Source organism: Rosa chinensis, chromosome 6, assembly GCF_002994745.2.
Source record: "Rosa chinensis cultivar Old Blush chromosome 6, RchiOBHm-V2, whole genome shotgun sequence".
NCBI classification, from domain to species: Eukaryota; Viridiplantae; Streptophyta; class Magnoliopsida; order Rosales; family Rosaceae; genus Rosa; species Rosa chinensis.
Genome location: NC_037093.1, coordinates 66,537,732 through 66,561,050, shown reverse-complemented (window position 1 = coordinate 66,561,050; position 23,319 = coordinate 66,537,732). Strand labels below are relative to the sequence as shown.

The following is a 23,319-nucleotide window of genomic DNA, read 5'->3' as shown; positions in this document are numbered from 1 at the left end:
ATGCTTAGTTGCCGCTGCTAATTGGTCAAACCCCTATTCGTGTTTCCTTACTTGGTTACTTTTTTTTTTTCAGTGATGAACGATCATCTATAGTAAATGAACCAAACAAATGAGCTCCATTTCCTTGTCACTGCCTCTCTTCCGGGTAACAAGAGGAAAACAAGAAGGTAATGGTGATTATGGGTGGTTTCTTTTACAATTTAAAAAAATAAAGTGATATCAGTTCATTTCTGACAATCATTTCAGGTGTTTATTTACCAGTTGCATACACATACATTTCATACCAGAATTTCAATTGTATATAATATGATCAGGATCCTTTATTTTTTTTTGGTTGAGACATACATTTCATACTAGAATTTCAATTATATATAATATAATCAGGATCCCTTTTTTTATTATTGTTTTTTTTTTTTTTTTTGGTTGAGATCGCTTTTGAAAAAGAAAAGAAATATGCAAGACTTTGATCAACCATGATCTTTGTTAGAGTGACCAAAGCCTGACGCGAGTTGGACGCATTGGCCCGCCGCACAAGGAAATGGTTGTCGGTGGGCAATTTGTAAACCAATGGATTTACAAAGCAGCTCCTGCTCCATATATAATGAAAAATAAGACAAATCCCCTTTAGGTTTAGATTTTGGTGTCTCTGTAATAATGAAAAATGTAGGTAGAATTTTCCTCTGTAGCAATTTTAAATTTGGAAGCAAAGAAATGGAAGACCCCATTTCTATTTTCGTCCGATATTTTACAGAAGAAAAACATGTGAGGTCCATTATATAATAGCAAAGTCTCAAAGTTCTCATTAGTGCTTACATGGGGGCCTAAAGGATATGCTAAATTTATCGTTATCGGTATTGAAAAGCTGTTCATGATTCTGCCTGCATAAAACCCTTTCAGCAATGAACCACTTCTTGCATTTCCTCTCATTTGCCTCATTTTGCAACATATAGTTTCCTCACAGGAAAGAAAACAATGAGAAGAAGCGCTTCAACCAAAGCGTTGTTTTTAACCTTCTTCTTCTTCTTCCTCCTAACATGCCTCATTGCAAACTCTGCGACTCACAACATTACTAGAAGAAGTAGCAAAGACAAAACCCACAGAAAGAAGTGTCCTATAACCAGTAGTCTACTCCAGTGTTCGAAAACACCACCGCCACCACCACCACCACCAGATGCACCAAACCCACAAAAAGTGCTCTCATTTGCAGACCAAAGGCTTCAAGTGGTATACCCAGTCATTCAAAAATTCAAGTCCATCATCACCTCAGATCCTCTCAACATCACCAAAACTTGGGTAGGATCAGATATATGCAAATACAAAGGCTTCTACTGTGACAATCCACCATACAACTTATCTGCAATCGCGCTAGCCTCCATCGACTTCAATGGCTTCCAACTCGGTGCTTCCTCCCTTGATGGGTTTCTTGATCAGCTCCCTGATATTGCTCTGTTCCATGCAAACTCCAACAACTTTTCCGGCACCATTTCCTCCAAAATTGCCAACCTCCCCTACCTCTATGAGCTTGACATTAGCAACAACTTATTCTCCGGTCCATTCCCAACCGCAGTTCTCGGCATGAACGGCTTAACTTTCTTGGACATAAGGTTCAATTTCTTCACCGGCTCTGTTCCGCCTCAGATTTTCACTCAGGACCTTGATGCTCTCTTCCTCAACAACAACAACTTCATGCAGAGCCTTCCGGATAACCTAGGCAGCTCCCATATAATTCTCCTCACTTTGGCAAACAACAACTTCAATGGCCCTATTCCAAGCAGCATTGCAAAAGCTCTGTCTTCTCTCACTGAAGTTCTGCTTCTCAATAACCAGTTAACAGGTTGTTTGCCTTATGAGCTAGGTTTTTTAAAGGAGGCCATAGTGTTTGATGCTAGCAACAATCAGTTAACTGGTCCGTTACCGTTCTCTTTGGCTTGTCTAGACAAAGTGGAGCAGCTAAGTTTTGCTGGAAACTTATTGTTTGGCTTGGTGCCGGAGGTGATCTGTGATCAGCTGCTGAATCTGGCAAACTTTTCGCTGTCCAATAATTACTTCATCCATGTTGGTCCAATATGTCAAAGTTTGATCCAGAGAGGACTGCTTGATGTTACTAATAACTGCATTCCTGGTCTTCCATTCCAAAGATCGGTAGAAGAATGTGCAGATTTCTTCGCGCATCCCATGTTCTGTCCGAATATGGGGTCTTATACCTGTATTCCCTGCAGTAAGTTTCCTTATACTTCTTTTGTTCATCAAGTGGATCCTACACCTTGAATTTTTCATAGATATGATGTTGCTCAGTTATTCTTTTACTCATTTCAATGTAATTATGTAACAAGCACGTTATATTTCATGAGTCAAATAATGGTGGGACTGTGAATTAACAACTGAAAATAAGAAATTGATAAGGTGATTATAGTCTGTTGGAGAAGAACTCATTTCACTCCTTAGACGGCTTAGACGGCAACTTTCTTTTCAGTCTTCGTCTAAATCTTGATCTTGAACCCTTACAATACTTGGTGACAAATTCAACTATGTATGGTGGGAATCAATCATTCAAAAGAATGTAAAGGTGCTTTTTTGAAAAACTATGGTCCCAAATTTTATTCATATAATGATGGAACAGAATGCCGTCCTCTGTTGAAATCCCAGAACCTTCAAGTGATAGCAGCAATGTCACTTTCTAGAGTGACCCTCTTTGCTTTCCAGAGGACCTGAGCCAAGTGGTGGCAGGTAAGAAATGTCCTCTGCTTTGAGTGAGGTAAGCCAATGGATAAAAGGTTAAAACTGAAAATGTAAGATAAATAAGACAAGGCATTACAATTGGTCGCCTAAATTTCTTAGTATTAGTGGTACAGAAGTAGTTTAATTTAATAATGGAGAGCTTCATAATGCAAAGTGGAAGCTTATAGCGGTAGTTGAAGTGGACAAGGTGGTGGAGCACTGGCCAGTCAGCAAAACATCAGCTGTATTTGATATTTTTCCACCCAATAGCTGTGGATTGTTTGATTTGCTTCTGGAAAAAAATTATAATTCAAAGATCAGATTGGCTCAACTTGTATCTGGAATCTGGATCGTGATCCTTCTCTCCCACTTCTTTGCTTATTTTTTTTGGATGAGCATTAGACTTATGATGATGCAGATTCGGAACCAACATGGAACTGGGAATCTCCTTTATGATCAGGTCAGTGTTATGGTAAGAGCACTCAAACATGGTGGGATATCTCACTCAGAGAAGAAGAAAAAAAAAAAGGATATTATTCATGGCACAAATTCTAAATCTTTCTGAAAACCAAAGAAATTCTAAATTTCTAATGGGGTTGATAAATTGATTGGGCAGCACATCTAAGGTTTTGGGTCGGAGATATATAAGAGGTTAGTCAGGCCCAAGCTCTATTCATTAACTCAGTATAAGGTTCGACCAACGAAGTTAGTATATACCTTTCAACTTTTCTAGGCCTTGACCTCACTTTATATCCGTGCTTTGTTTCATACTCCCATCTAGTCTCTTCTGTCTTTGGTCTGAAATGAACTATAACAGTACATATTGCCTATATCACATATCGTCAAGCATAAGCAATGACTTTTTAGACGGCCCACTATAATATGATGGACCCTGCCTTTAACTAGACCGACATCTGAACTACATCGCCATGGTGAAGATCGGCTGATTTCTCGCCGAAAGGCCACCCTCTCATGCTCTCTGAAGGGCTTCAAGAGAAGCAAGATGCATATAGTGTCTCACATCGAAAACATGTACAGGGAGGGGACCAATTCCTTAGGTATAAAAGGGAGTTTTTCCTTACTTAGAAATGATGGTATCCATGATCCCCACGCTTATATTAATGCATAGGCTACTTAGCCTCACTCTCAATGAAGTCTTTAAGTGGACATAGTCTCTCTTATGGGCGAGATGAACCGCCCAATATCCTATGTCACTCTCTCTATCTCACTTTTTACTTAGTCTCCGAATTAACATTAAAACAATAATTGTCTTTCTTCTTTATTTTTGTTAGCAACTTCACAGAAATTCTATTATAACCGTATTTCAACTACTCTAGGTGTATTGCATACTGCATACATTACGTTTTCTAGCGTTTAAAGGAAAAGAGAGAATCTAGTAGCTGAAAGTTAAAGACCAAGGTCAAGTATGTGATCAAGTGATCTACAACAATACTCATCACATTGTGTTTTATAGTACTTTAGAGTTTTCAGAGTATTGAATTTTCAAAATCAAGGTGTATTTATATTGTGAGACACAACGCAAACAATAACTAGGACTCCCAGTTCTAAAGCTTAAATATTCCTGAATATACGGTAGAATTTTAAATGGAAAAATATTTATGAAGTAAAACTAAGGACTGATGGAGTTCATCTTACATTCCAACACGGACTGTACAATCACATGGTCAAGTGACAGGGTTGTAGGCAATAGGGTTTCCGTGCATAAACAAGACCTAATATTCCTCCCAGTATTAAACTTATCGGAACAGGTCTAGGGAGTTGTGTATTTAGCTAATTAAGTATCATTATAGACTCAAATAAATTGGTTTGTTACACTTCATGTCAGACGTAATACATATTAATTAGTTTGTTACACAGTAAAAATAAAAGTGAATTATGAGCAGTTCTGTTCTTCGGCCCCATACAGACGCTCTATAGTAGTACACTCCATACAACTCACATTTCCAGAAACCCCAAGTTACACTCCAAATCAAACCCTCAAATCTTTCACGATTTTACCCCTAATCCCTTGTCCTCGGGATTTTACTTTCACGTGATTCTGAGCTCTGTCTCATCCAGACAGCTCCAACTCTCTGCTCTGATCGTCCTAGCTTTTGTCTTTTATCACGTACTCTGCTTGCTTGCCTTCTCTGCCCTCTTCTCTCTTTCATACATTCACCCCAAAACCCCAATCAATGGGCAACTAGCAAAATAATACCCAGTTCGTTTTATACTTGTTTCAGCCACAATGCTCATCAACAAATGGAAACTACCCTCATTTCCTCTGTTTCTACTATTCACCTCTGTTTTCCTCTCATTTTGCACCACCTCAGTTACCAGTTCTTCAGTGAACTCATCATCCTCTTCAAACCCCTCAGATGCTGTTGCGCTTCTTGATTTCAAAGCAAAAGCTGATTTGAGCAGCGCACTTCCCTTCTCAAACACCACCCTCCAATATTTGTGTCAATGGGCTGGGATCGAATGCGCGAAATCGAGAGTGGTCCGGTTAGTAATCCAAGACTTGGATCTCGGCGGTGTTTTCGCACCGGACACTCTGACCCGCCTGGACCAACTCCGAGTCCTGAGTCTCCAGAATGACTCGCTCACCGGGCCGGTTCCCGATCTCTCCGGACTCTTCAACCTCAAAACCCTCTTCCTTGATCACAACTCATTCTCCGGTTCTCTTCCGCATTCCCTCTCCTCTCTCCATAGGCTTCGAACCCTTGATTTCTCTTATAACAACCTCACCGGTCCATTGCCCGAATGGCTGAGCGGTCTGAACCGGCTCTACTATCTCCGCCTCGAGTGGAACCGCTTCAACGGAACCGTCCCGCCTCTGAACCAGTCCTCTCTCCAAACCTTTAACGTCTCCGGAAACAACCTCACCGGCGTCGTACCGGTCACTCCGACTCTCCTCCGCTTCGGACCGTCATCGTTCTTGTGGAACCCTAGTCTTTGCGGCGAGATCATTCGCATAGAATGCCACCCAAACGCACCGTTTTTCCGTCCGGCGACTCCGTCTACAGTTCCCACGGCTCCGTCGCCTAGTCGCGCACTCGGGCTGAGAACCGGTCAGGGCGTTGAGTTGACTGAGCCGTGTCACAAGAAGCGCAAGAGAACCGCCGTCCTCATCGGCTTCTCTTCCGCCGTGTTCGTCCTGATCTGCTCGATCCTCTGCTTCGTCCTGGCCGTCAAGAAACAGAGGAAGCACGTCAAAAGGACGGACTTGTCCTCGGACGACGCGGCGGCGGCGCAGGCGGCGGCGGCGGTGCAGATGGAGCAGGAGGAGCTGGAGCAGAAGGTGAAGAGAGTTCAGGGGATTCAGGTGGTGAAGAGCGGGAGCTTGTTGTTCTGTGCGGGCGAGGCGCAGGTGTACTCGCTGGACCAGCTGATGAGGGCGTCGGCGGAGCTTTTGGGAAGAGGGACGCTGGGGTCCACCTACAAGGCGGTGCTGGACAACCGTCTGATCGTCTGCGTTAAACGGCTGGATGCTAGTGTGTTGGAGGGTACGGGTAGGGAAGCCTTCGAGAGGCACTTGGAATCGGTGGGAGCGCTCCGGCATCCGAACCTGGTTCCGCTCCGAGCTTATTTTCAGGCCAAAGAAGAGAGGCTCCTCATCTACGATTACCAGCCCAACGGCAGCCTCTTCTCCCTCATTCACGGTAATGCTCCTTCAATTTTGGGTTTGACCCTAGTTTGACCATAACAATGAGGAAAGCGAGTGAGAGATTGACACGTAAGGGTTGATTTGCCCTTTTTGGGTTTATTATTATTGGGAGATGATTTGTCAGATTTTCTCTCCACCAACATTGAGAATCTTGCTTTCTCTGGCTTTCGCCGCAATGTCGGTGCAGATGTCCTGGCGCTGGCGCTGGGATACCACTGCATGGGTGTGTAAGTTACTAACAACTAACCCGATAAAAAAAAAAAAACATTGAGAATCTTGCTTTTGGTTTAAGGCAGGCTAGGTTGGGAATTATTCATTCATGGAATATCATTGGGGGGTTATAGTCTTCAATCACTTTTTATATTTTGACTGTATGTTGGCTTGTGAACCGAAGTAACATGCTTACATGGTTCATATTACTTGCTCAGGTGCTCAACCCTTTTATTCAACCTAATCATCATCAAGAAGTTGATAGATTTAGGATTTTCTCTTTCTTTTTCTTTCTCCTCTTTGGCTGGTTCGATGAGAATCATACATTGATGGATTAGTTTTATCCCATAATCCCATTTTTTATATTTATATACCGTTAATGTCGTTAGATTGTTTCGTGTTATGGGTGCTTCCTCTCCCTATCGAACCCTATTTAGATGGGTGCTTCCTCTCCCTATCGAACCCTATTTAGAATAGTCCCTCTAGTAAATGGAGTCCTGAACTAGCTGCTGCTTGTGAAGTATGGAAAGAGATCCAATTTGAATAGTATTTATCTATCCCATTAAATACCTTTGATTTGTGGTACTGTTGGTTTCTAGATTACAAATGGCAGTAGTGTTGGAATAGTAAATGTGTACCTACTAAATGTGACAAATTAAAATTTAAGTGACTCATGAGCTATTTTAAAACTAATGCAGGTTCAAAATCAACGAGGGCAAAGCCTCTGCACTGGACATCATGCTTGAAAATAGCAGAGGACGTAGCGCAAGGCCTCTCTTACATCCACCAAGCATGGAGGCTTGTCCACGGAAATCTCAAGTCCTCCAACGTGCTACTTGGCTCCGACTTTGAGGCATGTGTCACTGACTACTGCCTCTCCGTTCTCGCTACTAGTCTTCCGCCATGGGAGGAGGAGAACCCTGATTCTGCTGCCTACAAAGCACCAGAGACTCGCCATTCAAATCACTCACCAACTCCCAAGTCTGATGTGTATGCATATGGTATTTTGCTGGTGGAACTTCTCACGGGGAGGCCTCCGTCGCAGCACTTAGTTTCGGTGCCCCCAAATGACATGATGCAATGGGTGAGGTCTGTGAGGGAAGAATCAGATCATGATGGTGGTGGTGGTGGTGATTCAGAAGAGAGTAGTAATAAGATGGGAATGCTGCTGGAGGTGGCCATAACTTGTAGAACAGCTTCGCCGGAGCAGAGACCGACTATGTGGCAGGTTTTGAAGATGTTGCAGGAGATTAAAGAGAATGTGGCCGCGGATGAAACTGACACCGAGTTAATGGGATCATGTCCTCGCTAGCTCTAGTCACTGCTGCAACAAACTAGGAGTGTAGTAGTATTCGATAGAAATGAATGAAAGAAATAGCTAGCTAGATGAAAACATGATATGCAATATTAATTGTTACTTCTTCTGCCACGGCATTGTTTTTGTGCTCTGTTCTTCACCTATCATGTATTTTTGTTGGCCATTTACTCAAGTTAATGCGATATTAATTGTCACTTTAGTTCTTGCTGCAGCTAACTATAGAACTTTGATTTTGGTTGGTGTATCAGATATGGTCAATTTTTGAAATGTTGGTGGTGGTGTGGGATTTGTATTGTGTTATTCTTATTATCATCATCCTCGCTTGCTTGCCAATGACGTTCTAACACATGACCTCGCTTGCGTTGGTTTTAGAAATAATAAACGGGTCACATTTCATTGGCATTGGAGTTTATATCAGCTCAGCCCCACATTTTGGTGCCTTAGAAGTTGGATAATTGTTTCCCATTGATAGCTATAATTTCCTACATTAAGGAGATTCAATTATTGAGAATAATGTCACACGTTCAAAAAGTAACAAGAGCTTATTATAAGATCTACTTGCCAAATGATTTGAGTTTGGTGCACAGACTCCAACAAGAATGTATGAACAAAAGATACAGGGATTAGGCATAACAGGTATCTTGTAACTTTTTTTTCTTACAGGTGAGATGGAGACGCCTGTAGTCTACATATGTAACTGTTATCGTGTTCGACTATTCGCCTCTTGAGATAAGTTTTTTTTTTTTCGATGACAGGAAAAAAGTAAACTACTACAAAACAAATCCACGATCTACGCCTCTTCCTAGTTGATTCAAATGGAACTCTGGGGACACTGAGAGGGGCAAGCGAAAAAACCAAACGGCAGGATTGGAGGATTGATGAGCTAACGTAGCGAGACGAACAACAAAGAAATTGGCTTCGCGATATAAATGCCTAAAGATGATGGACTGGAATTGTTGAGCCAACAGCTTAATATCCTCCACTAGGGTTTTGATTCGCCATGGCACTTCAGATTTTCCACGAAGGCACTCAATTAACAACTTTAAATCACCTTCAACTACGATATGATGATGCTGGTGTAGAAGAGCATACTTTAAATTTTAGTAAGTGACAAGATGAACACTACCGATAAATTTAATTGATGTCTTAACTAAAAAAGAAAAATGAGTTATGAAGGGCCATAAGATTAGTTAGGCCCAAAGAAAGACAAAATGTGTTCTCATGATTTCTTTTGTATTGGGCCAAAGAAAGGAAAGAAACCCAAGGCCGGAAAATGGACACCCGACCTCCAGAATTTGCTAGAACCGTCTCTCGCTTTATCAAAAGAGTTTCAAAATCGAAAGGAATCTGAAACCGGCGTACAAATGCCAGCATGGAGCGTACGGACACAGAGATGATGGAGACGGAGATGGAGGTGGACACAGCCGCGACTGGGCGGCCGGAGCCGCCGCCTAACACCGGCCAAAGTGACGAGGTCAGGGACCTGCTCACATTGGCTCGCCAGCTCGTCAGTGAAGGCAAGCCTACTCAGGCCCTCCAAGCGGTAAGTTTTCATGATCATCATTTTCTTCTGAAGAGGGTTGCTCCGATTTTTGTTGTGTTTGGTTCGTATTGTGCAGAGAAATCCCCTTAATTTATTGGCTTGACAAGTTTTCTTAGGTTGAAGTTTCTGGAAGCTCTCAAATGATTGCAATACCTTTGTTTTGGTTCGGCTTGGTTGTTAGGGTTTATACTATTGGAGAACAAATTATGTATTTTTGAAGTGGGAGTCATTAGTTGACAATATGACACGGTTTTGCTTCATTTTCGTCTTTTGAATTAGAGATGAATCACTTGTTTGTCTTCGTTTTCGAATAGAGAGTGTCTGAATGCATTGAAGAAATTGGAGAAAAATGGTGTGTTAGGTGGTGTAAGATCATCGACCTGATGTAGGATCTTCAAAGCTCGGAAAGAGTAATTTTGAATAAAAGCTGGAGCTTCTTGCTTCTTACTCATCGGAGATGGTCTTAGTACTGTGTTTATTAACAAAATGGTAGTGCTGGAAGTTAGGCTAGTTGGGTGGCACTAAGCACTGAGAACCTCGGAGGGGTTTTGGATCAGTTATTTGCTGGAAGATGGAGATTCTTAGAAGGGAAAATTGGTAAAGTCAATACAACTGAAGTCTGATTAAAAATTTACAGTGCAAGTTCAGAGCCGAATCTTAATCGGATGCAAATGTTAGGTTTTGGACTTGCCTCACTTTAGCATAACGTGGCTGATGTAGTGTTTATCTGTTGCTTTTTGTCTGATCCTGGTATATGAGGTTTGGTCTAGTGAAGTGAAGGCTTGTCTAGTTGTTACCTTTGGTACCTAATTGTGTGTGCAAGTATGGAGACACTCTCATAGCATGAGCTGCTTGGAAGAGATGACATAATCTATGTTGGAACTTGTTGGAAACCTTAGAATCAATATAACTATGTCCACAGTGGGCTTTCAGTACATGCTAATCTGGTTTTTGGAACAGGTTATTATGGCATCAAGAACCAGAGGTGGGGATGAGGCTGTTGTTCAGTCCTTGCAACGTGCTCGCGAGCTATACAGATGTAGATTGCAAGAAAGCACTGCTGTTGATCATTTAGCCTCTTTGTTTGCCGAGTGCGCAATTGATGAAGCTCAGCCTTCAAAACCTGAATCATCAGCACATAACGTGAGTGGCCCGTCAGCTGGACCTGATGCTCATGGAACTTCTATACTGGCGGAAAGTGGCAGGATGCAGATTGTGCTGGATGCATTTTCAGATGGGAGCAGCTTCATTTGCTTACAGTGTGGAGGTCTTGTTAGCAATCATCGCAAAGACGAGCACTATGCCTACTGGTGTTGCCAAATTTGATGTGCACATGCCTCGGATGGATACTTGTGCAATTCCACTTCCAACCCCCCCCCCCCCCCAATCCATGATTATGTAGCATGGTTCAACTTCTGTGGATCTCTAGTGGAATAGTGGTTCCCAGATTCTCAAATGGTCACCACCAGCAAGTACAACATTGAATGTTTGGTTAGGATATTGAGAACAGGCATTGGCTGGTTTGCAGTAAAATTTATAAAATGTATTGTGTGGTTAGACTAGAATCTTGTAGTAGCTGTGTTAATCACAGTTTTCAAAAAGAAAGAGTTGAACAATATATTGGGCAGTTGTTGTTGCAAACTTGTGTGTTTATTTATATAGGTGACATGAGCAAACCAAATAATGGTAAAAATAGAAGGAAAATTCCTTTTTATTGGTGACTGAAGAATTTCTGTATCAATTACAGGTGATGAAACTTGTATTCAAAACGATGGATAGTTTTCTTTGCTTAGATAAATTGCACAAGAGAATACTGCAAAAAGAATTTGCTTAGATATATTGTACAAGAGAATACTGCAAAAAGAAGTCCAAGAAATGACATAGCATCGTCTACTTTGATTCAATATTTTCATCTGTTTTATTACAGATAGTCATACAAGCAAATCTCTTACACAACAAGAAACAAAAGAAAAAGTTAAATCTACAAAAGAATTTCCCTTTAGCTGAAATTGTTCTGCTCATACACAATAACATTATAGCAGCTTAGGCCAAAAGGTTATAATTACAAAATACAATTACCAAAGAAAAAAGAGAGAGAAAACCTTTTATACATATTTCTGTAACTTGGTAGAAGGAGTTTTTTCTCATGTTATTTTGTTATTAAAAGATATGTCTCTTAGTTCCTCCTTTCACCAGTATAACACCACTGGCAGTCTTGCACCACTGCCTTTGGTGTGGTCTAGCTACACAAAGTATCATCGGCAGCATCAACACAGCTTTACAAGATGCTCCGAGTTCAGTAACCATTGCAAAATTTTCAACAACAAACCTATGCATGCTTTCCAGAACGACAGTAGCAGGATCCGAATAGCTACTTATAGCACACTGCATTGTTTATAGAATTCAAAGTGGGTTAATCACTACACTAACTCTTTCAAGCCACAAAACTTCTCTTTGTATGACCATCGATTATGCAGCTAGTAGTTTCGGTCATCCAAACAAGTGTTTTATATTACCTGCAATTCATTCTCTAATCCCCCAGCCATGCCTAGGGGTGCCATGTATTGGTCAAAGATGAGACGTGGGCAACAAATAGGCTGGTGACATCAGAACTTCAAATCCTCCCATTTGACAGTGCTTGTACCCGAGGCTTTGCCCTTATAATTGTTTCATCACTGTGCCTAATCCATTCTGAGAGTCTCCAAGGCTTTTGCCATTTCCATTTGAATTGTACTAGCCACTGGTGATGGCTCCTCTTCCATCTCCATAGCTTTCCAGATTGTCCTATAACTGTTAATTTTTTTGTTGGCAAATGCCCGATAGGTACCATCTGCATTAACAGCAAATCCTTCTTTGTTAACTGAAGGGGAAAAAAAAAGAAAAAAAAGAGGTCTCAGTTCTGTAATTGAAAATATCAGGAATTGACCTTTCGTGTCTGATCTATGAAAGCTGTGGATTCTCTCACTCGGCCATTAGCAATGCCTGCTGTATACTTTAGCTGTTTTTGTGCAGGCACAGAGATTGGGGACAAGGGACCATTCGTGTCATCAGCAAAGTGTTTCAGTGAATTGTGCGAGTTCCCGTGATCATAGCCAGCCTAAGAGTTATAAGATATCAAAACAACTGTTCACATACTTGAGCCAAGGGTAAGAAACAGATGAAAATATCTGCTGCTCCAACTACTATAAAACCTATAGAAAGGACCTGGCGAATCCTCTATTTTCTAATACAAAAAACTTTTGCAAGTGAACTGTTAATTTTGAGCTTCAACGTTGCTTAAGCTCTTCAAAATTAAACTCTAAAATAAAACATTACATCAGGTCCTGCCAAAGCTAGGGAGGTCTAAATTCCCAAACTTATGTTTTCAAAAGGACTGGGTATTAGAAGGAATAGTGGCTATGCTAAAGTCTACATTAGAAGAAATAGTAGATGGTGTCCAATATCCTTACCGATGGTGGTGTTGCCAATGCAGCTGCGGCATCTTGCTCTCTAAATTTTAGTTCCTTCTCAACTTCCTTTCTTCGTGTTTCACTCTGCCGCAACAAGCCTACAAGTTCTTTGAGATGCTCTTTCATTTCCTTGATTTCCATATCCTTCTCCCAACATTGACACCTGTCAACATGTGAAATGATACTCATTACTTCATGTGTGAATATCAAATTTTGACAGATCATAATAATCTGCAAGAAATTATTTAATTGCTACTGAGATCTCTTAATACCTTGCATCAGCAACAGAATCGAACATATATTGAAGCAAGTTCTTTGCATCTGCCATTGAGCGCAATTGGTTCCAACGTCCACGGTTAGTAAAAGCACGCTCTCTCTCTTCTGCCTCTGAAAGTTGTGATGCCATTGCTACAAGTGAGTTTGATGATATGCCAAGCATGTTCTCAAGTGAAGATATTCTGGCCATTCTTGCATTTGGTGACATGGAGGAAACTCTGAGCAAACAAAATACAGTAATAAATCACCTGAGAGATTTTTAAGCTCTACCATCTAACTATATCATGCTAACCTCTCAATCCAATTTAAAGCTAAGAAAGGAAGGAAGTACTTATTAAGTGTATTAACACAAACATACCTGGAAAAGCCATTCTTTCCTCTTGGAGGACTAAGGCCCTTTGATGCAAATTCGTCTACTTGCTTCAGCATGGCCAACTCTTCTGCCAATGCAGCACGTCTGGATAGCAAAGCTTAAATAATAAACCTAAAACCTCCAATAATATCTCAAATAGATTCAGTATTGAATGCATATCAATTTATACATACACTTGACTTTGTTTCTCATATTCATGACGAACTTCATGCACATTCACCATGACTTCCAGCTCATGATCTAGCCACCGTTGCAGGGATTTTTCATTGTTCTAGTGACAAAAGTTGAATTATAAGGATTCAAAATCCAAAGGGAAGAACACAAAGCATTTGGCAAGAAGATGAAGAAAAGAGGTTTACCTGTCCATGTGTCCCATTGGACCCATTCCCATGGGCAACAACTGGTAAAAGTTTGCACAGTTAGAAAGGTTATTAAATGAGAACTGACAAGGCTCATGGTGTGAACATGTAAGCACCCTATGTCTTTTATAAAGAGGAAAGCTCGTCCCATGTGAGGTGATATTAGAAATTCGGTGATTTCATATGTTCTGCTAAGGGTAAAGTCATTCTTCAATACTTCCATATGAGAGAACCAATGCATGATTAAAAGCAATGGGTGTCCGGAACTGCAGCCCTAAAAATTATATATACCTGAGTTGTCACGAGCAGAAGATTTACGAGCTTCAAGCAATTCTTTAAGCCTCTTAGTAGCCATTGCAGCCTCTTCAGTCTTTCTTTGAAGGACCTAAAAGAGAGGATTGCATTCAATAATGTACCATAATAATGTACTCTTTCTCTCTCATGAAAGAGAATCGTCCATAATGTGATGAAAGCAACAGGCAGTAATTCAGATTATTTCCCGAATCAGATTGAGCGTAACAAGGGAAAGTAACATGCAAAGATCAGTATCAGAAATTTATAATCAGAAACTTCTATTGCTTGACAGACTTAGCATTGAATTCTCTGAACTCAGACAATTAAATAACTAAGCAACTGAGATATACTCACCATTTTTTGGCGCTGATTTAAAGCCTGCAGCTTATGCCTTTCATATTCATTTCTCCTGCCCTCTTTCCGTAACTATTATTTCAAAGTGAAATCAAAGAAGGGAGTGAATTAATACAGGAAATACACTTAAGAGATTTTAAATGAAGAGCGATTAGACTAAATATATTTTATATGTAAAATGCCATGAGATAACAGCAGGAGTTTCAGACTTTGTGAACTGACTTCATAAGTAAATACCTGCAGCAATTCCTTCTCTCGAGATGCTTTCCACTGCCGGAATTGTTCTGCTTCTTGTTTTATCCTTTGTTGCAATTGAACCTAGAAGTTTAGAAGAATATAAATTATAGCAGTGGATGAAGTGAAATATTAGGATAAATACTTCAAAGATACTGTATGGATTAGTCTAAACCTTTTGTGCCTTTATAGATTGAATTTCATCTTGAAGCCGCTTTGCCGCTTCATCACTTTTTTGTTTTTGCTTCAAAAGTTGAACCTGGCTCTCTTGTTTCTTCTTTAGATCCAGAATCTGGTATGTTAACATTGTAAAGATGAAACATTTCTGATTATAAGGACATCTCCTGCTTATCCAAAGACAAAAGCTTTCTAGCTGAAAATTTTGGTCACCTGTGCCTCAAGTGCCTTTAACTTTTGGGAATGAACATCTTGCAGTTTCTGTGCTTGTCCATCACTAGCAGCAAGATTTTCGACTTCACCCAACAAGTGGTCCCTCTCTTTCTGCAATATGAAACAAGTTAATGACTGAACATGTGAATACCACTTCTCTTGAATAAGAACATCAAAATTCAAAGGCTTCAAGTTCACCTGCACAGCTCTTTTCTCATCTTCAAGTTCCATTATTTTCTTTCCAAAATGCTGCTTGAGTGCCACCGTGTCAGACCCTTCAAAAGATTTCATCTCCGACTGCACATACATCAAACCCAATGTTATACATGATAAACAAGAACACCTTTATGCGGAAAATATATTAACATACACAAGTACACACCTCTTTCTGCTGAAGACGTTTATTCAGTTCATGCAACTCTTTGTCCATGGTATTTTGCAGAAGGCTGTGCTCCCACTCTTTTGCTACTTCTTCATCAATTTCCCCAGAATCACCTGCTAAAATAGGCAATACGACCCTAGATGAAATGATTCCAAGTAAAGAAAGCTTAGCTTTATGTGAATACAACTGATTCACAGGATTGTAGGTGATTTTTGTGCACAACTTATAACAACAACAAAATTTACACAGTTGCAGGATTGCAGCTGATGTGATTGAGAAAATGAAATGTCACCCAGGACGTTCTAAACCATACATACCTGATATTGCTTCACCCATTTGATAGTCAGCCGATTCTATACTTAGCAAACCCCTTTTAAGGCCATCAGTTTTCAAAGAGCAGGGACTAGCATCCTGAAAAATGAAGTTTAAGATGTATATGTGCCCATGGACAAGCAGATTTGAAAGAAGCAAGATCAAAGAATAGTGTGATAGAGCAAGAAACACATACTTGAGCATCTTTTTCACATTGGTCTACAACTGTGCATTTCTTTCGGTATTCATGAAGTTCTCGGCAGAGATCCTCATTAGCTGCTTCAAGCCAAGCAATTCTTTCCTTGAGAACCTACAAAAATTGATAGATTACTTAGTTAGAAGATATGCATACCTATTTTTTTTTTAAACAAACTGCTATACAAATCAAGAATTTGTCATATTGTTTTTATTTGGTTCCTTCATTTTAGTGGAACAACCTCTGAGTCTATACAACATGGGTAACATTAGCCCTTGATGGAAGAAAGCAGACATTAAAAGAACTCACATAAGAGTAATACCTGCATTTCATCAGAAGATCCTCCTCCACGAGCACAAAGCTCGGCTTGCAAATACTCTAATTGTTGGCGCATCTTCAGCATTTCATTCGACATGGGATCTCTGTTGACCTGGTACAATAAATCAGAAAAGGCCGCATAAATGACACCTTAAAAAAGGCAGAGAATTTGTATCTACATTGGGAAGGGAAAAAGAACACTAAATAATAAAACCATGAATAAGTAACAACTTACAATGGGCTTATTTTGGATATTTCGAGCACGATTTGCATATTTCAAAGTGTTCAAGGTTTCCTCAGCATTAATATCAGCAGGACTGATGCAAGCTGTACAACACAAGATAATAACAAACATCATAGGCTGCCTATGAGCAAGTATTAGTTTGCTTAACATGGAAAGAGAAAAATTAATGAAGTTACCTATCATAACAGTTCGGCTGTTACCACCAAGCGAGTCCTGCCAAAACCATTACATAGTCTAAACTTAGTATTATACTTTAAAGCAGGGAGGTACAAAGGAATAGCAATAGACAACAACCACAAATAAAATGGCATTCATGCCAACAGAGTTCTTACATGATTCAGTCAACAACATTTGTCACTTGTTGTTAGATCTTTTCATTTACATATGTATATGAATAACTCAGCCTTTATATCAGAAAATTTTATCAATTTTGGAATAAAATCAAACCTGCAAAAGCCGAGTAAGTTTACTATCTCGATAAGGAACATGAAGTCCTTCTTTTCGCTTCTTCTCATCACCAAGTGCACTGATAACATTTCCAAGTGCAAGAAGACCTTTGTTAATATGAACTCCTGTTGAAGAGAAAATAATATCCTCATGAAAATGTATAACAGAAATGCACTGTAGATATAAAAAGTCACAAAAAAAGAAAGTGTATCCAACCTTCCTTAAAACGCAAACCATCAGAACCTGTCCTCTTGGCTCGCTCAGACCCAGCAAGATCTACCAAATGCAATTTAGCGCATAGATAATCTTCATTCATACTCTCATTGAGACCGTTGCCGGAACATGCTGGGTTGAGCTTATGCATTTGCTCTAATGTAATGGTGAAGATGGCATGTGAACGACTGTAGACATAAGAAGAAAAGGACCAAGTCATTAAACTTAGTGGCACTTAATCTGTCTCAAAAGATAATTAAATCAAAAGATTGAAACAAATTATAAATGCAGAAACCTACATTTCTTATTGCTGTATATCAATGAAAAAAATTGAGTTCAATTATCCTTAGAAAGGACAAGTAAGGCACCAAATATACCTTGACTGATTGTTCATATTTGTACTCCCTGTAGCCCTGTTCAGTGATCCTTGTTCAAGACATGTGGCCATTTGTTTAAGTGTACTAACACTAATTTCAGTAGATCCTGCCAATGTAATAACACCATTTGATGATTCTCGAATTTGTATTGGTGGTTTTCCAGGGATTGCTACTTTTGCGGCATGCCCATTTGCACCTTCTGGTTTGCTCAGAAAACTGGGATCCAGCAAGTCTCGTACTTCCTCTTTGAGAATCTTTGCAACAAAATCTTCTACTTAGATCAGTAACGAAACTCAGATATGTAACAAGTTGTAGCTATCAAATCTTCTACTTAGGCCAAAATACTATAGTAACATCACAAAGCATGAAAGACAACTTAGTAAAGAATAAAACACCAATACAAACCTCAATAAAGGAAACATGCAACTGGAACTCCGTTTGATGCTTCAAAGTTTCAATTTTGCTGAATAATACATTCATGACTTGAGGGATAATTCCAGTTTGCAAACCATCTCTGAAACCAGTGCCCATGGTATATGTTTTCCCTGAACCGGTCTGCAATAGAATGATTATGTTAGCTTCAAAGTAACACTAGCCGCAAGGTATGGAATCTCAACTCTGCATCAGAAGTGTAACTACCTGACCATAAGCAAGGACAGTAGCATTATATCCTTGGAACAAACCATCGACCAGCGAAACAATACACTCTTCAAACATTGCAGATGATGGAGAACCAGTACTGCCGTAGACATGATCAAAAGTAAATGAATGTGTCCCAATTTGTACCTGCACCATTGTCACAACCAACATTTAGTCACATTAATCAAACTGTCAGCAGTCAGAATTCTAGAACTCATCAGTGGTGGAGCCACTACAGTTCTCCTGCTCTTTGTGCAGGACTGTTTCACATTTTTCCTTATCACCAACACCACCTCCTCCTCCCCAACTTCACTGGCTTTTCACCTCCATTTTCACAACACCTCGCAACAATATTTAGAATTTGTTCGAGTACTACTAGTTTCATATTGACTTGTTGCCAAACAATGGCCATTTCATGAGAGGGAAAAAAAAAAAAAAAAACAAGGTTTGGATTGCAAAGGTCTTAATTAAGCTTTGTATATTGTAGTTATTTTGTTACTGGGTATCTAGTAATGCAATTGGACATGCACATTCTATTAGACTAGAGATTATGAAACGGTGTGAGTTAAAGAAAAAAAATACTACTGATTGATTATGCCAAAAACAAATTTACCATGAATAAGAACCGAAGAGAAGAAATTAACCTCTACTATATTATCAGTTTCAAAAGAATATTTATTTTATATCCCAAGCTTATACATTTCTGGCTTCGCCACGCCGTATAAACAGAGAAGAAACAGTCGGTTTTTTTTTTTTTTTTCTAAAGAAGAATTAAAGCAATTTAGGTACAAATATTTCACCGGTTAAATCGATGGCGTAAATTCAACCAAATATTAGCAAAACTCTCAGAGAAAGTTTGATTTCTCAGATGTTACCGGAATTGGACTATATAGAACTAACTAAATGTAGCCATCAGCTCCCAATTTCAACCAATTAATAATTACATGAATTCGAGACCATAATGTGATGAATCGAGAACTCGGATCCAAAATCAAAATTAGCAAATGAAGGACGCAATGCTCCTATGCCTCCAATACTAAAGCCGCAACCATAACTGCATCTAGATCTCCAAGATTTCGATTCCCTCCTCCTCAGTTCTCCGGCACGCTCTTCGACTAATTACTATAAAGAAAAGAAGGAAATGCAGTGATTTAATTGACCAATAGTGACAGTACCTGAGGCTTCCCAGGGACTACAGTGACGCAATCTTTACATCCCTGCAGCTTCTCGTCTCCGACGAGCGGCCGGATGTGGACGGCCACTTTGACACTACAATCCTCCCCGGCTTCCATGGCAATCAAGGAGCTGCTCCTCCAGCGCAACAGAGAGGAGAATCCGGAGATAGAAAAATGAAAAGAAGATTGAGAAGGAGACAATGAGCGGAGAATATTGCGAGATCAAACCGTTCTCATTGTCTGAGAATTCGGGTCAGGGAAAGTGATACGCCAGCTAGCTAGGAGGCCAAGTGTGAAAGAATGAATTAGCTAAGAGAGAAGATTTTGGAGGAGCTCATTTGGTTCGAGACGGGGACTGTGATAAGAGTGTGGAGAGAGAAAGTAAAAATAGTAAGAAAGGGGGAAGGGTAGTTGGGGAAATGAGCGCGTAACTGCAAGGACAACAACCACTATCATTTTCCTTCGCCTTCACTACACAACCGCCCAGACGGTTTGCGTTCCCTGAAACTTTTATGACACTCTTTCCGGAATTGCCCCTCCAGCTTTTTGCAACGGTCTCTCACAACCCCTCCCCCCGTAATGTTTGACACTCAAGGTCCAGTTGCGAGCTGTCACCATCGCCCCCTGCGTTATTACGTCTTTGCCCTTTTATCTGGATTTTCCTCTTTTCCGGTTGGTCGCCGGTCTCACGGTACCGTTTGAGGGGGCCGGAATTTGGTGAGGAAAAGCGACGGCCACAGCGCACCAAGCCACGTGTGACGGACTATGGAAATTAGTGTCATTTGATTTTTCTGCATCCAACAAATTAGAGGGCTAAGTCATGTCCTTAAATCACAATTACAAAGGAGAAAACGCAATCGACATGTTTCAAATTTCTCTACTTGATGTTTGTTTGTTTTTTTTTTTTTTTTTGAAAGGGATGTTTGTTTTTTAAGTACTATAATAGATTACATATTAACACATGGAAATAGTTTATGAATTTACTCAAACTATAATTCTAAGTCACGAGTTCAAAATCGTTGAATGTAGTAAATGGAGTTGTTTGTAAGAAAATTACCTATTAAAACATTACAATTTTTTATTACAATTTTTTTGTTTAGGATTCTAAGAGTTAATGAAATTCAAACTTCAGACCTCTACCAATATTTTAGTCCCTTTTTTATTTTGACTAGAATATGTGTATAAAATGTACTTGTTCAAACCTGGATATTACAATAGTATACTTCTAAAATGATTCCAAAAGTGTTCAATTTGATTATGAAAATATTCATTTTGTTTGTATTTTGGATTTCTATTTTTTTTTTTTTCTCTTGTGATAAAATGTCATTTTCTGTAATTCTCATGGTTTTAGGCCTTTAGGAGAAGACCTGTATGGTAACATTGTAACATGCAGTATGGGACTATGGGGAAAGGGTATCACTATGAAAAGTGATAATTAGAGGGAGGTCCGCTGCAGTAAAGCGAGTGGACGGAAACACAGTCCCACACAAATTAGACAATGCCAGCTGGTGGTCGACCACCCTCACATGGCCATAAACCCACCTAGCTGGACCCCACTCCGATCACTGCCCCTCCACCACAGTCCTCTCCAACTCCGACGACGAATGGTCAGACTCAGACGTTTTCACAAACCTGTGGCACCCGGTTAAAATAAGTCATCCCCTCTATTTCCTTGAATCACATTGCTCCCAAGTCCCAAGTATATATAGCTATTGAAATTTCTGAGAATAGTTAAATTAGTCACCGTTTGCAGTGTGCTGAGTTATTTTAAACAGATTCTGATTTTGAAGCTTTAGACTTTCTGTATTTTTCTACATTGACTTGTTAAATTTAATAAGAAATCAAATTATTATGAATCTTGTTCAATAAATATGCGTTAAAATGGTACGTCAATTTTTAATAATGCTATTAACCATTTATTTGCCCAGACTGCCCGGTGGTGGTTGCACGGTTAATAATTTAGTATTTTAGGCGGCTCAAATAAAAGTGTAGCAAGTAGATGAGCAAGGACCATCAAATGGAGTAATGTTAGTTGATGGTGATACTTGAATTATTTAAGTGGTGATCGAAACATATTTATATATTTGGAATCCACAGTACTTGAAAAAAAAAGAAAAAAAAAAGAGACAATTATGCTACCTCTATCCATGGTTCCAAGTTTTTATTTTTTTATTTTATTCTTCTGTGGGCCAAATTAAGATAAGGAGATTGTCTTGTATATTTTTGTGTTTTGGCCTATAAGATTAGCCATATGATGTTTCAATTTTTGTAGGAATATTACAGCTGTGTACAGTAACATACATAAATTGACAAACATTTCTCGCAAACTTTTTTATTGAAGTGTACTAACTCGTGAACGTAGAGTCTCGATCAAACTTTTGAAAAACACCCACAGCAATCGAATCACATCCACAACTGATAAATATGTAGTTTAAATTTAATATCATGATGAGGTTTTGAGATAAAATTATACGCTCTTTGACAAGATTGTTAAGTTAAGAATAATATATATATACGTGTTGAATCAGCTACTCATGCATCCTGATGCATGACTCGTTTTTAAACGCGAAAAATAAAATAAAACTCTCTCTCCGCCCTGAAGCTAGCGGTAGACTGCAAGTTAAGCAAGCAGCTCCAGATGCACCAACGGGGTTTCTGCAGTTCTTTCGAGCTACAGCTCCTTAATTGAGAGTGAAGGAACCCAGAGAAAAGCTGATGAAAATGATCCCAACCTCAAGTTTCGTGACCCCAATACCTAACTTCCCACTCATTCCATTTCTCTGATTCGACCGTTAGCTTGGAGGCAGACCAAGCAACTATCCAGAATGTGAAATAAGGCCCCCACTTATATTGCTTCGTTTGCTTTGCAAAGGAAAAAGCTCTAGTTTGTTCAAACTTACATTAATATAAAGATGATCTTGGCTATTTCAAATAGATGATCTTGGCTGAGTTTAGGGTTCTCCTATTAATAAATTACTTGCCAGTGTGGGAAATAGCTCTCTGTATGATATGATGTCTTACCATTTACCTTTTAAAGCCTCAACCTAATCACATATTGATACTATAAAATGTGCCTTCTTAAACAAGGCACCTAAACTTTTTCATTTTTGGGTAATTTTTTTTTTCCTTCAACCTTTTGTGAGTTGATTACTTCTCTCTTTCAGTATGCAAGATTAGTACGTATTTTACCCCCGACTTCTTTCACAAAAGTACGAAACATTATCATTCGGATTGATACACGAATCGCCGTAATAAACTAATTTTTTTTAAAGAGATAATGTCGGTACATTTTTTTACATGTTTATAATTGAATTATCACACTTTTTAAAATAATTTGGGAGAAGGTCTCAACTTATAATACTTGCGTACATCTAACTACATTGCAGGGTAATTAACCTTCCTGTAAATAACCTAAAGAAAAGAAATCCAACTCATTGTTTTCAATAGAGCACGAGGGCGGCCACATGATTGAAGAAAACTAAACACATTCTCTTTAACCGTTTCCAGTAGCTTTTTTTTCAATGGGAGCTCGATCAGATCAGAGAATGTGCTAGCTGTTAGTGAAGCATTGGTGCCTCTTTATTCTATTCCCTTCACCACATCCATCTTTTTCCTCGTGCTCTCTTTCCCTAACCATGTGGAGCTTTGCATCACATGCTTCTACTACCTTTACATCACTACCATTATTCCCAACCTAGCTTCCTTTTTCATCCAAGCTAGCTAGCTCCCATTTTCTTCTATCACCCAATCAGTAAGTTGGTCCGACGGCCAGACTCAAGATCTTCTCTTCAAACGATCTATGATCTCTTATCTTCAAAATGATTAACACCA

The 23,319-nt window shown here is 39.5% G+C and overlaps 4 protein-coding genes across 6 annotated transcripts; 3 read left to right on the top strand and 1 right to left on the bottom strand.

Moving 5' to 3' along the window:
• Nucleotides 1–777: 777 nt before the first annotated feature.
• LOC112173563 (uncharacterized protein At4g06744) lies at nucleotides 778–2,748 on the top strand. Its single transcript, XM_024311212.2, has one exon. It carries the CDS (start codon nucleotides 973–975, stop codon nucleotides 2,266–2,268), a length of 1,296 nt encoding a protein of 431 aa, XP_024166980.1. The 5' UTR covers nucleotides 778–972; the 3' UTR covers nucleotides 2,269–2,748.
• Nucleotides 2,749–4,657: 1,909 nt separating this feature from the next.
• On the top strand, nucleotides 4,658–8,116 carry LOC112174162 (probable inactive receptor kinase At5g67200). The gene is made up of 2 exons (XM_024311891.2): nucleotides 4,658–6,380; nucleotides 7,294–8,116. Exons 1-2 carry the CDS (start codon nucleotides 4,967–4,969, stop codon nucleotides 7,905–7,907), a joined length of 2,028 nt encoding a protein of 675 aa, XP_024167659.1. The 5' UTR covers nucleotides 4,658–4,966; the 3' UTR covers nucleotides 7,908–8,116.
• Nucleotides 8,117–9,245: 1,129 nt separating this feature from the next.
• LOC112170293 lies at nucleotides 9,246–11,177 on the top strand. Its single transcript, XM_024307532.2, has 2 exons — nucleotides 9,246–9,456; nucleotides 10,417–11,177. Exons 1-2 carry the CDS (start codon nucleotides 9,286–9,288, stop codon nucleotides 10,780–10,782), a joined length of 537 nt encoding a protein of 178 aa, XP_024163300.1. The 5' UTR covers nucleotides 9,246–9,285; the 3' UTR covers nucleotides 10,783–11,177.
• A 146-nt stretch (nucleotides 11,178–11,323) lies between these two features.
• On the bottom strand, nucleotides 11,324–19,865 carry LOC112170292 (kinesin-like protein KIN-4A). Of its 3 annotated transcripts, none has more exons than XM_024307528.2 (26): nucleotides 19,489–19,864; nucleotides 18,314–18,460; nucleotides 18,080–18,229; nucleotides 17,675–17,928; nucleotides 17,301–17,485; nucleotides 17,085–17,209; nucleotides 16,814–16,850; nucleotides 16,629–16,720; nucleotides 16,398–16,505; nucleotides 16,076–16,189; nucleotides 15,885–15,978; nucleotides 15,568–15,683; nucleotides 15,384–15,482; nucleotides 15,186–15,296; nucleotides 14,971–15,087; nucleotides 14,799–14,879; nucleotides 14,562–14,633; nucleotides 14,205–14,298; nucleotides 13,914–13,954; nucleotides 13,728–13,825; nucleotides 13,540–13,638; nucleotides 13,178–13,399; nucleotides 12,906–13,068; nucleotides 12,383–12,553; nucleotides 11,973–12,286; nucleotides 11,324–11,841 (listed from the first exon to the last, which is right to left on the bottom strand). In XM_024307528.2, exons 1-25 carry the CDS (start codon nucleotides 19,603–19,605, stop codon nucleotides 12,071–12,073), a joined length of 3,123 nt encoding a protein of 1,040 aa, XP_024163296.1. In that variant the 5' UTR covers nucleotides 19,606–19,864; the 3' UTR covers nucleotides 11,324–11,841; nucleotides 11,973–12,070. The 3 variants fall into 3 exon arrangements, with proteins under 3 accessions (XP_024163296.1, XP_024163299.1, XP_024163297.1); XM_024307531.2 differs by having other exon boundaries at nucleotides 15,568–15,680; XM_024307529.2 differs by having other exon boundaries at nucleotides 11,324–12,286; nucleotides 19,489–19,865.
• Between the last annotated feature and the right edge of the window lie 3,454 nt (nucleotides 19,866–23,319).